Source organism: Sphaeramia orbicularis, chromosome 14 (assembly GCF_902148855.1).
Source record: "Sphaeramia orbicularis chromosome 14, fSphaOr1.1, whole genome shotgun sequence".
Taxonomy (NCBI): domain Eukaryota; kingdom Metazoa; phylum Chordata; class Actinopteri; order Kurtiformes; family Apogonidae; genus Sphaeramia; species Sphaeramia orbicularis.
In genome coordinates this window covers 39362965-39378752 of record NC_043970.1, presented here as the reverse complement: position 1 = coordinate 39378752, position 15788 = coordinate 39362965, and the positions used below count along the sequence as shown (strand labels likewise).

The 15788-nt window shown below is 37.7% G+C and overlaps 1 protein-coding gene across 4 annotated transcripts in view; it reads left to right on the top strand.

Annotated features, from left to right (window-relative positions):
• Nucleotides 1–14117, top strand: part of ntm (neurotrimin) — a 741734-nt gene extending 727617 nt beyond the window's left edge. For 2 of the 4 annotated variants that reach the window (XM_030154416.1, XM_030154415.1), the window contains one exon: nt 12561–14117. In XM_030154416.1, the coding sequence (XP_030010276.1) occupies nt 12561–12661 (101 nt within the window). In that variant the 3' untranslated portion in view covers nt 12662–14117. The remainder of the gene's footprint in view (nt 1–12560) is intronic. The other 2 variants (XR_003937315.1, XM_030154417.1) reach the window with 2 other exon arrangements.
• Nucleotides 14118–15788: the final 1671 nt, after the last annotated feature.

The window sequence follows — 15788 nt, the reverse complement described above, 5'->3', positions numbered from 1 at the left end:
ACACAAAAGAATTGTAATAATGGCTTTGATTCGACTATGAGTCAACGTCATTATTCTAATTAGCCATATGCAGGATTAGGGATAATCCACTGTGGCAGAGTAATTGGATAGATGCCCCAAAGGAAACAGTGGTGAACTCACAGAAATCCAAGGGAAATTAGTACTCATTGTGTTACAAGCTTCAAAGTAAAAAGTTTGTCCTCAATCCTCATACAATACACTCATTTAGATGGAACTTTGGAATTGTGTCCCAGAAAAGCGTATGATGAAAAAAAAATATCTGATGTTTTAATTGTTGCATCATAAAACTCCATTGTATTCTCCAGCAGATTTCTGGGAATCTAGTACAGAGCTCTTAAAACCCATGTAAACAGTGCAACACTAAGTAACCATGCATTACCCCAGGTGCATAAAATATTAAAAGGACAAAGATTTTAAGTGGAATTTTAATAGATGACTAGAATGAATGAGTACATCCTGAGTAGCAAAGTTGTTATCGTTAACGAAAACTAACGAAATGACGAAAACTAGAATTGAAAAAACCTTTGCGTTAACTGAAATAAATAAAAACTATAATTAAAAGAAAAAAAACGATAACTAACTGAAACTGTATTGTGTGCTTACAAAACTAACTGAAACTTAAAAAAATTATGGATAAAATTCCCTTCGTTTTTGTCTTTGTCAACATCAGATTGATGTGAAAGTGATATATTTCATTCGAGCAATTTTAGCTGGTGGTACTGTACGGTCCGTCACTTCTCGTCACTTGTCGTTTAGAGTCGTCTTCTCGTCCCTACTCTACTTTGAAACACGGAGACTAAAGTTGGGAGAAAGCAGCAGAGTCCTCTATGGGATTTATTTGAATATGACGGCGAAGGAGATAAAAGATATAAAAAAAAAAACTAAAATTAATACTAAACCTAAACTAAAACTAAGCATTTAGAAAAAAATGAAAACTAATAAAAACTAGCAAACCTGCTCTGAAAACAAATTAAAACGAACTGAATTAGAGAAAAAAAGGTCAAAACTAAATTAAACTAAACTATAATGAAAAATCCAAAACTATTATAACCTTGCTTAGTAGGGATGGGAAACAAGAACCGAGTCTTTTTGAGAACCGGTTCCCAGTAGCTTGATTCCATGGAACTGTTTGCCTGCCTGCTTAACGATTCTGCTTATCGATTCCACCTTTGTTGCGCATGCGCGATGACGTCACACGTACGCTGCATTGTTTTGGTCAGAACGTAGCCAACATGGCGTTAAGGATGAAACGCTCCAAAAAGACGACACCAGGTCCACTTGTAAAGGCTGGTTTATGCTTGCCGCACAAACGTGACGTGCGGAAAATAGACACGGGGAGTCGGCATGAGAGTACGCGTGGTGTGTTTATACTCCGGGCGGCGTCTATTCCCAAACTGCAGGGGGCAGTGTGCCACAAACGCATGTCTATCACAGTAAAAAACTAGGGAAGACGAAAATTGCCATAACTATAATGTTTAATAAAATTCGAGAGCCAGCTGAACTCTCTCAGAATCTGTGGGACATTTGGGCTCCCCTCTGGGTCTCCATTTCTCCCTTTGGCGGTCTTTTTTTCCTTCACATATCAGTCCTGAATGTTTTTCCAGGGTTTTTTTGCCCATTCCTTCTCTTTGACGACTGTAGCTGCAATTTCCCTCCATGAATTGTTCACCACACGGCTGTCGCGGTGGTCCCAGTGTGCCTGTACTTCTGTACCTCTACCACCAGGAGCTCCTGAATGTCGGCCATGTTGTCCGCGCGTCTCTTACAAATTTTCTGAGGTGCGCGAAGCGGAAAGTTTCCGCTTAAGATGAGCCGTGCGAAGGGGCGTGGGAGTGAAAATGACGTCAATTGGCTGCGTGAAGCCGCGCGGAGCTTGCTGATGCGGTAAGCATAAAACAGCCTTAACACTGTCAAAGCTTCCATGTCTTCAAAAGGGTGAAATCCCTCCAGTATGCTCAAACATTCGTCCACAGCATGTGATTCATTTACACGAGTGTCACGTATTTGATGCGCTACTTAGTGACGCTTGTGAATCTTGCGGTAAAGTGAACACCGGGGCGGTTCCAGTGCAGGCAACAAACGTTCTGCCCCCTCAAATAAAAGTTTCCAAAGGTAGGGGGAAGGAAATGAGGTGCACAACAACTGGAGATAAAGAGGAATTAGTAAAGCGTCTTAAAAAAAAAAATTAGTGTGAGATACTCCCTGGTAAAATGTCCAAATAAAAGAGGATGCACAAGCAAAGGTGTTAGAAAAATGGGCAATGATGACTGGGGGTACAGTTGGTGTCGGCTGCTGCCTTATCGGTACAGACAGCTGCCTGTCAGCCAGCTGAGCCCATTAAAAAGAAAAAAAAAAAAGAAGAAAAAAAAAAGCGTCTTAAGTTTCACTTTCACTGTACATTGCCCCCCCACCCCCGAACCAGACCCGTCGTCATCTGTTATTATTATTTGTGCATATTGTGTATGTTATATTTTCTGCGCAGAGATGGCAATATAAGAGACAGTTCATGCAAACACACCATTTGTACTCTGTTATTCCCTCAATAAGAGAATCGATAAGGAATCGGATCGATAAGCAAAATCGATAATGGAATCGGAATCGTTAAAATTCTTATCAATTCCCATCCATAATCCTGAGTAGGATTATTGTAGTGTATGAAGACTGAAAGTAGCAATGAAAATATAATTGCATTCAGTGAAATAATAATGCGACATAATCTAAAGAGAATTAAAGGTGAAAGTTCATGGTGTAGAATTTGCACTTCTATAAATCAAAGTTTCAAGGCTAAAACCAGCCAGTTCCTCAAAAATAAAACTTCTATTATGCACTTGTTGGACTAAAGTTAAAATGAAAAGAAAAACACAAACTCTAATATCTGTATTTTATGTATTGTGGCACCATGTGCAGGTTTTCCACCGCTCTTAGACCTGAAGGAATATTAACCAAACACTCAAATCCCATCAGATTTGAGTTAGGACGCAGATCTTAATGAAAACTTGAACTCGTGCTAAAATTGGCCGAGAAAATGTAATTGTATTCAGTGAAATAAAAATATAAGCTAACGATGCAGTATCAAGGGAAACTAGATAAGATCATGGTGTTGAACAGTGTTTCTCAACGGGGGTGGTGGGACATCTTCGGGGGGGCGTTTGGGTGGAGAAAGTTTAGAGGGGGGCGCTCAGGCAAAAATGGGGGGCGTTAGTCACTGTTGTACATCACACACACCCCCCCCCCCCCCCCCGGGGTAAGGAGAGGCACAGACTCACTCACATACCCCCTCCCCTTGCAAATTTGTTTTCGGGGGGGCGCCAGGTGGCCAGTGATAGGGTGAGGGGGGCTTTACCTATTGAGCTATATAACCCACCACGTCTTCCACAAACAGGTCCATCACCTTATTTATAGAATAACGTACACCCCCTTGTCCCAAATTTGGTTTTGGGGGGGGGGGGGGGTCAGATGGCCAATGATAGGGTGAGGGGGGCTTTACCTACTGAGCTATATAACCCACCACATCCTCCACAAACAGGTCCATCACTTTATTTATAGAATAACGTACACCCCCTTGTCCCAAATTTGGTTCTGGGGGGGCGTCAGATGGCCAATGATAGGGTGACGGGGGCTTTACCTACTGAGCTATATAACCCCCCACGTCCTCCACAAATAGGTCCGTCGCCTTATTTATAGAATAACATACACTCCCCCATCCAAAACTTGTTTTTTATTTGGTGGGGGGTCAGGTGGCCAATGATAAGGTGAGGGGGGCTTTACCTACTGAGCTATATAACCCACCATGTCCTCCACAAACAGGTCCTTCGCCTTATTTATAGAATAACGTACACCCCCTGTCCTAAATTTGGTTTCGGGAGGGTATCAAGTGGCCAATGATAGGGTGAGGGGGGGCTTTACCTGTTGAGCTATATAACCCACCAAACAGGTCCTTCGCGATCGCAATTTTTTTTTTTTTTTTCGGGGATGGGGGGGCAGCAGGAGGCTCTTGATACCATTAGTGGGCGTTTGTTCAAAAAAGGTTGCGAAACATTGGCGTAGAAGAATAAAATGGCTTTTCACAATCAACAACTGTATCAATCACGACTTTCCGTCTAATAACACTGGTCGACAGCTTTTTAGAGATTAAATTTGCTAAATGTTGCGTATTTTAGTAAGATTAATTGGAAAACAAATGACAAAAGTGCTGGTTTGCAGATGTTTTCAAGGTACATTATGATGTGTTATTACACATATATAGGGGTTTATGCACATTTATACAATAGAGTAATAAATCTTCCACGAGATAGAACCTGTAAAGTGAATGTATTGTCATGTGCAGACAGTGTTTTGAAGTACATCTGTAGCTCTGAGACAAATATTCCTTTGGAGTAAAACCCATTCTCTTGTTAATTCTCAAGTTTCACCCAAATTTGACCCCAGACTGTATCTTGGAAAGTTCAGCCAACCAGCATTTATGACTTGATTTTTCTTTATCAGTGACTCACATGTGGTAAAATTTCACTACTTTCATTTTGGAAGCATTTTACTTGTAGACCAGTGTAATCTGAATCAAACTAAATTAAAACCCTCCAGTTCCTTCAAATGCACCTGTATAACTACAATTAAAATGAAAAGAAAAAGTAAACAGACTAAAAACAAACTGTAACTGTGTATTTTATTTACCAGTGCGCCTTCAACTCTCTGACCTGCAGAAATATTCACCAAACACTCAAATCCTATTTGGTTTGAGACCTTAAAGCCTCAGACTCTTTCTGACAGATTCCTGTGGGTTTTACGGTGCAATCCTCAGCAATACAAATGACCTTGTTGAAGCCACTTTTTAAGCAATAGATCCTGTAGAATGTTCCTTTTTAATCCATTAAAACCTGAATTCAGCACTTGATAGTCAAGTACATTCCAATCCTCTGATTTCTGTCTCTAATAGAACTGAGAACACAAACTTTTCAGTTATATTATGGCCCAAGAATTATACTGACAAATTCTTTCATTGTAGAAAGAATGAATGAGGAATTATTCCAATTTTCTCCTTTTTTGTAAATAACATCTCAAGGAAGTTGTAGATAAAGACGATCCAAATAAAACATCAACTCAGTCAAAAGAAAAAAATGTCATGACCGTACATATGAACCAAAAACACATTTAATAGCTATAAACCAAAACTACGAGTCATATCAACTTTTCTCAGTGTCTATCTATCATTGTTAGCAAAGTTATGACCTACTGTATATTGGGTTTTAATTGTGGCTAAACTCAATCCAAGACTTCAGAGACTTGAATTCACATCCCAAACCACTGTGGGTTTAGACCAGTATAGTTTAGACCAGTATAGTGGTGGGCAACCTGTGGTTCTGGGGTTACATGTAGCTCTTTCGATCACCTCCAATGGCCTCCCTTAGAAGTAAAAAATTACAAATAGTCGTCTTACCTTTACTGAAGTATGTCACTTTTCCGCCATTTTTATTTTATTGCTATAAACTCCAAAATAATGCTATCTTCAATGACACAACAGACCACTGAATGCCAGGCTGTCAAAAAGAAAGGCCGCTCCAGTGAACAAGACCTTGTTGAAGCCTCTTTTTAAGCAATAGATCCTGTAGAATGTTCCTTTTTAATCCATTAAAACCTGAATTCAGCATTTGATAGTCAAGTACATTCTTATCCTCTGATTTCTGTCTCTAATAGAACTGAGAACACAAACTTTTCAGTTATATTGTGGCCCAAGAATTATACTGACAAATTCTTTCATTGTAGAAAGAATGCATGAGGAATTATTCCAATTTTCTCCTTTTTTGTAAAGAACATCTCAAGGACATCTTAGATAAAGACAATCCAAATAAAACATCAATTCATTCAAAAGAAAAAAAAGTCATGACTGTACATATGAACCAAAAACACATTTAATAGCTATAAACCAAAACTACGAGTCATATTAACTTTTCTCAGTGTCTATATATCATTGTTAGCAAAGTTATGACCTACTGTATATTGGGTTTTAATTGTGGCTAAACTCAATCCAAGACTTCAGAGACTTGAATTCACATCCCAAACCACTGTGGGTTTAGACCAGTATAGTTTAGACCAGTATAGTGGTGGGCAACCTGTGGTTCTGGGGTTACATGTAGCTCTTTCGATCACCTCCAATGGCCTCCCTTAGAAGTAAAAAATTACAAATAGTCGTCTTACCTTTACTGAAGTATTTCATTTTTCCGCCATTTTTATTTTATTGCTATAAACTCCAAAATAATGCTATCTTCAATGACACAACAGACCACTGAATGCCAGGCTGTCAAAAAGAAAGGCCGCTCCAGTGAACAAGACCTTGTTGAAGCCTCTTTTTAAGCAATAGATCCTGTAGAATGTTCCTTTTTAATCCATTAAAACCTGAATTCAGCACTTGATAGTCAAGTACATTCCAATCCTCTGATTTCTGTCTCTAATAGAACTGAGAACACAAACTTTTCAGTTATATTATGGCCCAAGAATTATACTGACAAATTATTTCATTGTAGAAAGAATGAATGAGGAATTATTCCAATTTTCTCCTTTTTTGTAAATAAGATCTCAAGGAAGTTGTAGATAAAGACGATCCAAATAAAACATCAACTCAGTCAAAAGAAAAAAATGTCATGACCGTACATATGAACCAAAAACACATTTAATAGCTATAAACCAAAACTACGAGTCATATTAACTTTTCTCAGTATCTATATATCATCGTATATTCTTATCCTCTGATTTCTGTCTCTAATAGAACTGAGAACACAAACTTTTCAGTTATATTATGGCCCAACAATTATACTGACAAATTCTTTCGTTGTTGGAAGAATGCATGAGGAATTATTCCAATTTTCTCCTTTTTTGTAAATAAGATCTCAAGGAAATCTTAGATAAAGACAATCCAAATAAAACATCAACTCATTCAAAAGAAAAAAAATGCCATGACCGTACATATGAACCAAAAACACATTTAATAGCTATAAACCAAAACTATGAGTCATATCAACTTTTCTCAGTGTCTATATATCATTGTTAGCAAAGTTATGACCTACTGTATATTGGGTTTTAATTGTGGCTAAACTCAATCCAAGACTTCAGAGACTTGAATTCACATCCCAAACCACTGTGGGTTTAGACCAGTATAGTTTAGACCAGTATAGTGGTGGGCAACCTGTGGTTCTGGGGTTACATGTAGCTCTTTCGATCACCTCCAATGGCCTCCCTTAGAAGTAAAAAATTACAAATAGTCGTCTTACCTTTACTGAAGTATGTCACTTTTCCGCCATTTTTATTTTATTGCTATAAACTCCAAAATAATACTATCTTCAATGACACAACAGACCACTGAATGCCAGGCTGTCAAAAAGAAAGGCCGCTCCAGTAAACAAGACCTTGTTGAAGCCTCTTTTTAAGCAATAGATCCTGTAGAATGTTCCTTTTTAATCCATTAAAAACTGAATTCAGCATTTGATAGTCAAGTACATTCCAATCCTCTGATTTCTGTCTCTAATAGAACTGAGAACACAAACTTTTCAGTTATATTATGGCCCAACAATTATACTGACAAATTCTTTCGTTGTTGGAAGAATGCATGAGGAATTATTCCAATTTTCTCCTTTTTTGTAAATAAGATCTCAAGGAAATCTTAGATAAAGACAATCCAAATAAAACATCAACTCATTCAAAAGAAAAAAATGTCATGACCGTACATATGAACCAAAAACACATTTAATAGCTATAAACCAAAACTATGAGTCATATCAACTTTTCTCAGTGTCTATATATCATTGTTAGCAAAGTTATGACCTACTGTATATTGGGTTTTAATTGTGGCTAAACTCAATCCAAGACTTCAGAGACTTGAATTCACATCCCAAACCACTGTGGGTTTAGACCAGTATAGTTTAGACCAGTATAGTGGTGGGCAACCTGTGGTTCTGGGGTTACATGTAGCTCTTTAGATCACCTCCAATGGCCTCCCTTAGAGGTAAAAAATTACAAACAGTCGTCTTACCTTTACTGAAGTATTTCATTTTTCCGCCATTTTTATTTTATTGCTATAAACTCCAAAATAATGCTATCTTCAATGACACAACAGACCACTGAATGCCAGGCTGTCAAAAAGAAAGGCCGCTCCAGTGAACAAGACCTTGTTGAAGCCTCTTTTTAAGCAATAGATCCTGTAGAATGTTCCTTTTTAATCCATTAAAAACTGAATTCTGCACTTGATAGTCAAGTACATTCCAATCCTCTGATTTCTGTCTCTAATAGAACTGAGAACACAAACTTTTCAGTTATATTATGGCCCAAGAATTATACTGACAAATTCTTTCATTGTAGAAAGAATGCATGAGGAATTATTCCAATTTTCTCCTTTTTTGTAAATAAGATCTCAAGGAAGTTGTAGATAAAGACAATCCAAATAAAACATCAACTCAGTCAAAAGAAAAAAATGTCATGACCGTACATATGAACCAAAAACACATTTAATAGCTATAAACCAAAACTATGAGTCATATCAACTTTTCTCAGTGTCTATATATCATCGTATATTCTTATCCTCTGATTTCTGTCTCTAATAGAACTGAGAACACAAACTTTTCAGTTATATTATGGCCCAACAATTATACTGACAAATTCTTTCGTTGTTGGAAGAATGCATGAGGAATTATTCCAATTTTCTCCTTTTTTGTAAATAAGATCTCAAGGAAATCTTAGATAAAGACAATCCAAATAAAACATCAACTCATTCAAAAGAAAAAAATGTCATGACCGTACATATGAACCAAAAACACATTTAATAGCTATAAACCAAAACTATGAGTCATATCAACTTTTCTCAGTGTCTATATATCATTGTTAGCAAAGTTATGACCTACTGTATATTGGGTTTTAATTGTGGCTAAACTCAATCCAAGACTTCAGAGACTTGAACTCACATCCCAAACCACTGTGGGTTTAGACCAGTATAGTTTAGACCAGTATAGTGGTGGGCAACCTGTGGTTCTGGGGTTACATGTAGCTCTTTCGATCACCTCCAATGGCCTCCCTTAGAAGTAAAAATTACAAATAGTCGTCTTACCTTTACTGAAGTATTTCATTTTTCCGCCATTTTTATTTTATTGCTATAAACTCCAAAATAATGCTATCTTCAATGACACAACAGACCACTGAATGCCAGGCTGTCAAAAAGAAAGGCCGCTCCAGTGAACAAGACCTTGTTTAAGCCTCTTTTTAAGCAATAGATCCTGTAGAATGTTCCTTTTTAATCCATTAAAAACTGAATTCTGCATTTGATAGTCAAGTACATTCCGATCCTCTGATTTCTGTCTCTAATAGAACTGAGAACACAAACTTTTCAGTTATATTATGGCCCAAGAATTATACTGACAAATTCTTTCGTTGTTGGAAGAATGCATGAGGAATTATTCCAATTTTCTCCTTTTTTGTAAATAAGATCTCAAGGAAGTTGTAGATAAAGACGATCCAAATAAAACATCAACTCAGTCAAAAGAAAAAAATGTCATGACCGTACATATGAACCAAAAACACATTTAATAGCTATAAACCAAAACTATGAGTCATATCAACTTTTCTCAGTGTCTATATATCATCGTATATTCTTATCCTCTGATTTCTGTCTCTAATAGAACTGAGAACACAAACTTTTCAGTTATATTATGGCCCAACAATTATACTGACAAATTCTTTCGTTGTTGGAAGAATGCATGAGGAATTATTCCAATTTTCTCCTTTTTTGTAAATAAGATCTCAAGGAAATCTTAGATAAAGACAATCCAAATAAAACATCAACTCATTCAAAAGAAAAAAATGTCATGACCGTACATATGAACCAAAAACACATTTAATAGCTATAAACCAAAACTATGAGTCATATCAACTTTTCTCAGTGTCTATATATCATTGTTAGCAAAGTTATGACCTACTGTATATTGGGTTTTAATTGTGGCTAAACTCAATCCAAGACTTCAGAGACTTGAACTCACATCCCAAACCACTGTGGGTTTAGACCAGTATAGTTTAGACCAGTATAGTGGTGGGCAACCTGTGGTTCTGGGGTTACATGTAGCTCTTTCGATCACCTCCAATGGCCTCCCTTAGAAGTAAAAAATTACAAATAGTCGTCTTACCTTTACTGAAGTATTTCATTTTTCCGCCATTTTTATTTTATTGCTATAAACTCCAAAATAATGCTATCTTCAATGACACAACAGACCACTGAATGCCAGGCTGTCAAAAAGAAAGGCCGCTCCAGTGAACAAGACCTTGTTTAAGCCTCTTTTTAAGCAATAGATCCTGTAGAATGTTCCTTTTTAATCCATTAAAAACTGAATTCTGCATTTGATAGTCAAGTACATTCCGATCCTCTGATTTCTGTCTCTAATAGAACTGAGAACACAAACTTTTCAGTTATATTATGGCCCAAGAATTATACTGACAAATTCTTTCGTTGTTGGAAGAATGCATGAGGAATTATTCCAATTTTCTCCTTTTTTGTAAATAAGATCTCAAGGAAGTTGTAGATAAAGACGATCCAAATAAAACATCAACTCAGTCAAAAGAAAAAAATGTCATGACCGTACATATGAACCAAAAACACATTTAATAGCTATAAACCAAAACTATGAGTCATATCAACTTTTCTCAGTGTCTATATATCATTGTTAGCAAAGTTATGACCTACTGTATATTGGGTTTTAATTGTGGCTAAACTCAATCCAGGACTTCAGAGACTTGAATTCACATCCCAAACCACTGTGGGTTTGTAGGTTTAGATCAGTGTAGTAACAGTATGTACAGTAACTGTAACAGTATGAATTGCAGTGTATGGGATGATGCATGAGCGTCCACTGTGTTGGCTGATATGGAACTAAAACAACAAAACCCATGAATATACAAGAGAACAGCTGTAGAATAGCTGTCCACCAAGGTTATTATCGTTAACGAAACCTAACGAAATAACGAAAACTAGAATTGTCAAAACATTTTCGTTAACTGAAATAAATAAAAACTATAATTAAAAGAAAAAAAAACGATAACTAACTGAAACTGTATTGTGTGTTTACAAAACTAACTAAAACGAATAAAAGTGATGGATAAAATTCCCTTCGTTTTCGTCTTGGTCAGTGTCGGATTGATAAGAAAGCGATTTACTTCACTCTACCAATTTCAGCTAGCAGCACCGTACGACACTTCACGGTCTGTCACTTGTGGTTTAGGGTCGTCTTCTGGTTCCCACTCTACCTGGAAACATGGAGACTAAAGTTGGGAAAAAGCAGCAGAGTCCTGTCTGGGATTTATTTGAAAACGACGGCAAAAAAGATAAAAAAAGATGCAACAAAACTAAACTAAAACTAAGCATTTAGAAAAAAAATGAAAACTAATAAAAACTAGCAAACCTGCGCTAAAAACAAATTAAAACAAACTGAATTAGAGAAAAAAAAGTCAAAACTCAATAAAAGTAAACTATAATGAAAACTGCAAAACTATTAGAACCTTGCTGTCCACTGGAGTGACCACTATGCATGAAAGGGTTAATGTTGAACTAATTGTAATACAGGGTGACACAAAAAAACGGGAACTTTTTAACAAGCCAATAAAACCGAGAGTGATGGAAGAAAAATATTTTATTCATAGTAACTGAAACCTTAAAACATGCCATTTAAGAAACTGATGGAATTTTCATTTTTTTTAAATTACAGGGTGACCCAAAAAAATGGGAATTTTTGAAGTGCGTATTGGCAGACATGAGCAAGTGGCAGCACTGCGAGACAGTGACCTTGAGCAAGTAAACACACCCCCATTTTAGTAACCAGTGGCGGCTGTGCGAGAATTGTTCGGTAACCATGTGATCTCAAGATTCGGTAACGTTCCCTGGCCCCCTAGATCGCCAGATTTGTCCGTTTGTGATTTTTTCTTGTGGGGCTATCTCAAGAGTAAAGTGTACACGACTCGACCAAGAACTCTGGATGAGTTAAAACAGAGAATTCAGGATGAAATTCACAGTATCCCAGCTGAGATGTTGCAGCGGTCAATGAGGAATCTCAACAGCAGATTTCAAGAATGCATTCGTACAGGAGGACGCCATCTACATCATTTTTAAAAAAATGAAAATTCCATCATTGTTTCTTTAATGGTATGTTTTCAGGTTTCAATTACTATGAATAAAATATTTTTCTTCCATCACTCTTGGTTTTATTGGATTGTTAAAAAGTTCCCGTTTTTTTGTGTCACCCTGTATTAACCTTAACACCGCTGATACATGCATGAGTAATAAAAATACCGGGTGAGTTCTTTGCCACCAGCTCAGTACAGTAGAGTCAAAATAATCACAAACTCACACATTGTGAGTCATGCTGGAAGGGTATTAAGCCGCTGAACTGTTATCAGCTGATAGGTGTTCGTTTAATAGCTTCGCCGTAGCGGAGGTAACACAAAAGAAGAAACGAACCTTCACTCGTGAGACTTACACTGTTGTTTTTTGTTCCCACTGTTTTTTTTCTTTGCGTCAGGACCGAGAGCAGTTCAGGACGGCAGCGGCGGCGCGATGGGCGTCCACTCACACACCTGCCTCCTCTTCATAGTGATTCTGCCGTTCCTGCTCAGATTTTGAAGAGGGATGCATCGGATCAAGAGTGTTTTGTGTGTGGGAGTGGATGCGTATGTGTGCGTGTGTTATTATTTCTTTCTTTCTTTTTTTTTTTTTTTTTTTTTTTTTTTTTCCAACTGGAACCATAAACTGATGCACATGTACTGAGTGCATGTATCCTACTACATAAATGATGTTGACCCACTAAATAAGTACGTAACAAAAGTTTCTGATGTTTTTTTTTTTTTTTTTTAGATTTCAAAGATGTAACAAATGTTCCACACTTTAATTGAATTATGTCGGGTATTTTTCTCTCTAAATTATATTATTCTTGGTTGTCTCTTTTTACATATGTCTCCGGAAAAAAAAAAAGAGGATTTTTTAAATGTGATGTCTCTTGTTCAAATGGATTTGTCTTACTTTTTAACAGCATTGCATATTCATCTCAACTCCAGGAAAAGGCAAATTTACTGCAAGTACGAGAGGTGAATGTTAAATACCTCAAAGTCAAACCGAGACAGTGAAGCAGAGGGAATTTAGGTTACCCCGAGGCTGAAAGCCTGGTATTATCATATTTTAATGTATAATAATTATCATTCAGTCTGGTTGTTGAAAGCAGAATTGTTTTTGACCTTCAAGTATTTTTGTTCTCAGCATTATAGTGATATATTTGCAGTTGTGTTAAGCTAATCCTATAACATTATTTTTGGAATTTTATTTAGTTTTAAATATTTTTCAGAAGGGAAATGAAGTTGTAATTATTTAGAACGGATATCCTAGTTTTATGGTGTTATTTGTTGTCTTTTTTTCTCTCTCTCTCTCTTTTTTTTTTTTTTTTTTTTTTCCCTTTACCAGTACAGTTGCACACAAAAATGGTGTCAACGCTTATTATGTTGTTATAATTAAGTAGTTGAAACAGAAGAGTTTATTCCACTTGTGTGGAGTCGACATCTGACTCAATTAATGCAAATTTATTAATGCAGTTGTTACTTGTTTGAACGTCTCACATTATACACAACACAGTTATTTGAGAAAATGTTCGTGTTCATGTTCCACAACCAGCACTGGAAGGTTAGAGACCACTCAGTAAGATCATGTTAACAGAAAAATAAACACTTTGCATGTATTTAGACACCAATAACCCAAAGACTGAGGCGTTTTTATACAGCACCCAACTTCATCGGCTCTCTCTTTCTTCAGTTCAGTATCAAATAGAAGACATGAACACATTTTTTTTTTTTTTTTGCCATAGCGTTATCTTTTCACAAACTGCATACCGAAGGAGTAAGGTGGGCACAATTTCAAAAAAAACAAAAAAACTCCTTCATACCTTTAAATGGACGATTGTGAAATGCTCCCATTCAAAGTGACATTTCCAGCTCTTATTAAAGACGATAACATTGCAGGTTCACTGTTTGCGAGCCAATTGCAATAACCCGGATTGATTAAAGGTCTGAGCGACAAAAAAAAAAAAAAAAAAGGCTACAACTGCTCTTATCACCTGAGGTATAGCTTGCATTATCAAAAACGACAGTATATATGAGAAAACAATGATATCCATGAGAATCATATCGCTGTGTTTTATTATAGAGAGGGATCTGGCGTTACGAGAGGCGGCGAACGAACGGCACGCGTCTGTTACCTTATTTCTGTTGTGAGCGCGAAGATTTTATGCAACAATCACAAACCTCTCACAACATGGCAGCGGGAATTAAAGCCGGTCATTTATCTTTCTCTGTTATGTGTTGGCAAGCAATTCACACAAGCTGCCAGACTGCACTCAGGCCTCGACCTGAGCAGCAGCAGCGACAAAACGCAAGATTTATTAGGCCGCTGGTTTGGTATTGTCAAAAGACATTACGCAACTGGTTGGATTCTGTAGCCTATGTGAGCTGCATCGTCGGAATACATGCAGCCCGGTTAGCCTGGCCAGCCGTCCGGTTTTCTCAGTGTATTCAAAACTGAGAGAACAGTCTGGAATTGGGCCAATCGCGGTTAAATATGTGCGATCTATTCTATACCGACCAACTGGGGTGCCGCTAGCATAGTAATTGTGGGCCCCATGAAAGGTAAACGTTGTAGACCCTTCATAAATTAAAGTGTAGATCTGTCGGACTCAGGGGGAGGGGGCTACACGTGGGGCTGTGGTCCATGACTAACATAACTACCACGTGAAACTTAGCATGCTTTCAACGTCCAACTCTTGGCTTCTATTACTCTATTATACAACGGATCCTTCATAAAATTTTCACAACTTCTGGACCCCCTCCACTTCTCTATGGGCCCCCCCCGCAAATGCTGGGCCCCATGAATTTGTCATGCTTACCCCCCTTTACGACGCCCCAGCTGACCAATCACAAGTCTTGGGTTGGCTGGGTGGTTCGCAATGCATCGTAAGCAGCGACTTCTTTTTGTTACGAGTCAAAGTCAGTTCCAAGTCCGCAAATTTCTTCACAACTGTTGTCGGTTGTTTACTTGATTCAAAAATAAGGACTGAATTACAGATTACACCCTGTATTTTCAATTTTCTCTTACAAAAGCGACAGTAATTAATCATTCACCGAAGTTTCTATTCGACCACCACCACTGCACGCCTAGATGGAGATTTGTTGACATTAGGGATCCGACCTAGGGCGGTGGTAGCAAATGTGGGCCCCATGAAAGCTAAACATTGCCGGGCCTTAGGGTACATGGAGCAGGGGCAGCAGTTATATACGTAGGGGTGCGGTCCATAACAAACGTAATTAATGCTGACGTGAAGCGAAAGTGAAACTTAACATGCTTTCAACGTCCGACTCTTGGCTTCTATTCCTCTATTATACAACGGATCTTACATGAAATTTTCACAACCTCTGGACCCCCTTCACTTTTCTATGGGCCCCCCACAAATTCTGGGCCCCATGAATTTGTCATGCTTACCCCCCCTTTACAATACCTCAGCTGACCAATCACAAGTCTTGGGTTGGGTGGGTGTTTTGCAATATGTCATATGAAGCGACTTCTTTTTGTCTCGAGTCAAAGTCAGTTCCAAGTCCGCAAATCTAAAATCTATTAAGTCAGTATCTTCTGGATTTGTCAGAGGGGGGGGGTATATGTGGGGGTGCGGTCCATAACTAACTGGTGTGAAGCGAAAATGAAATTTAACATGCTT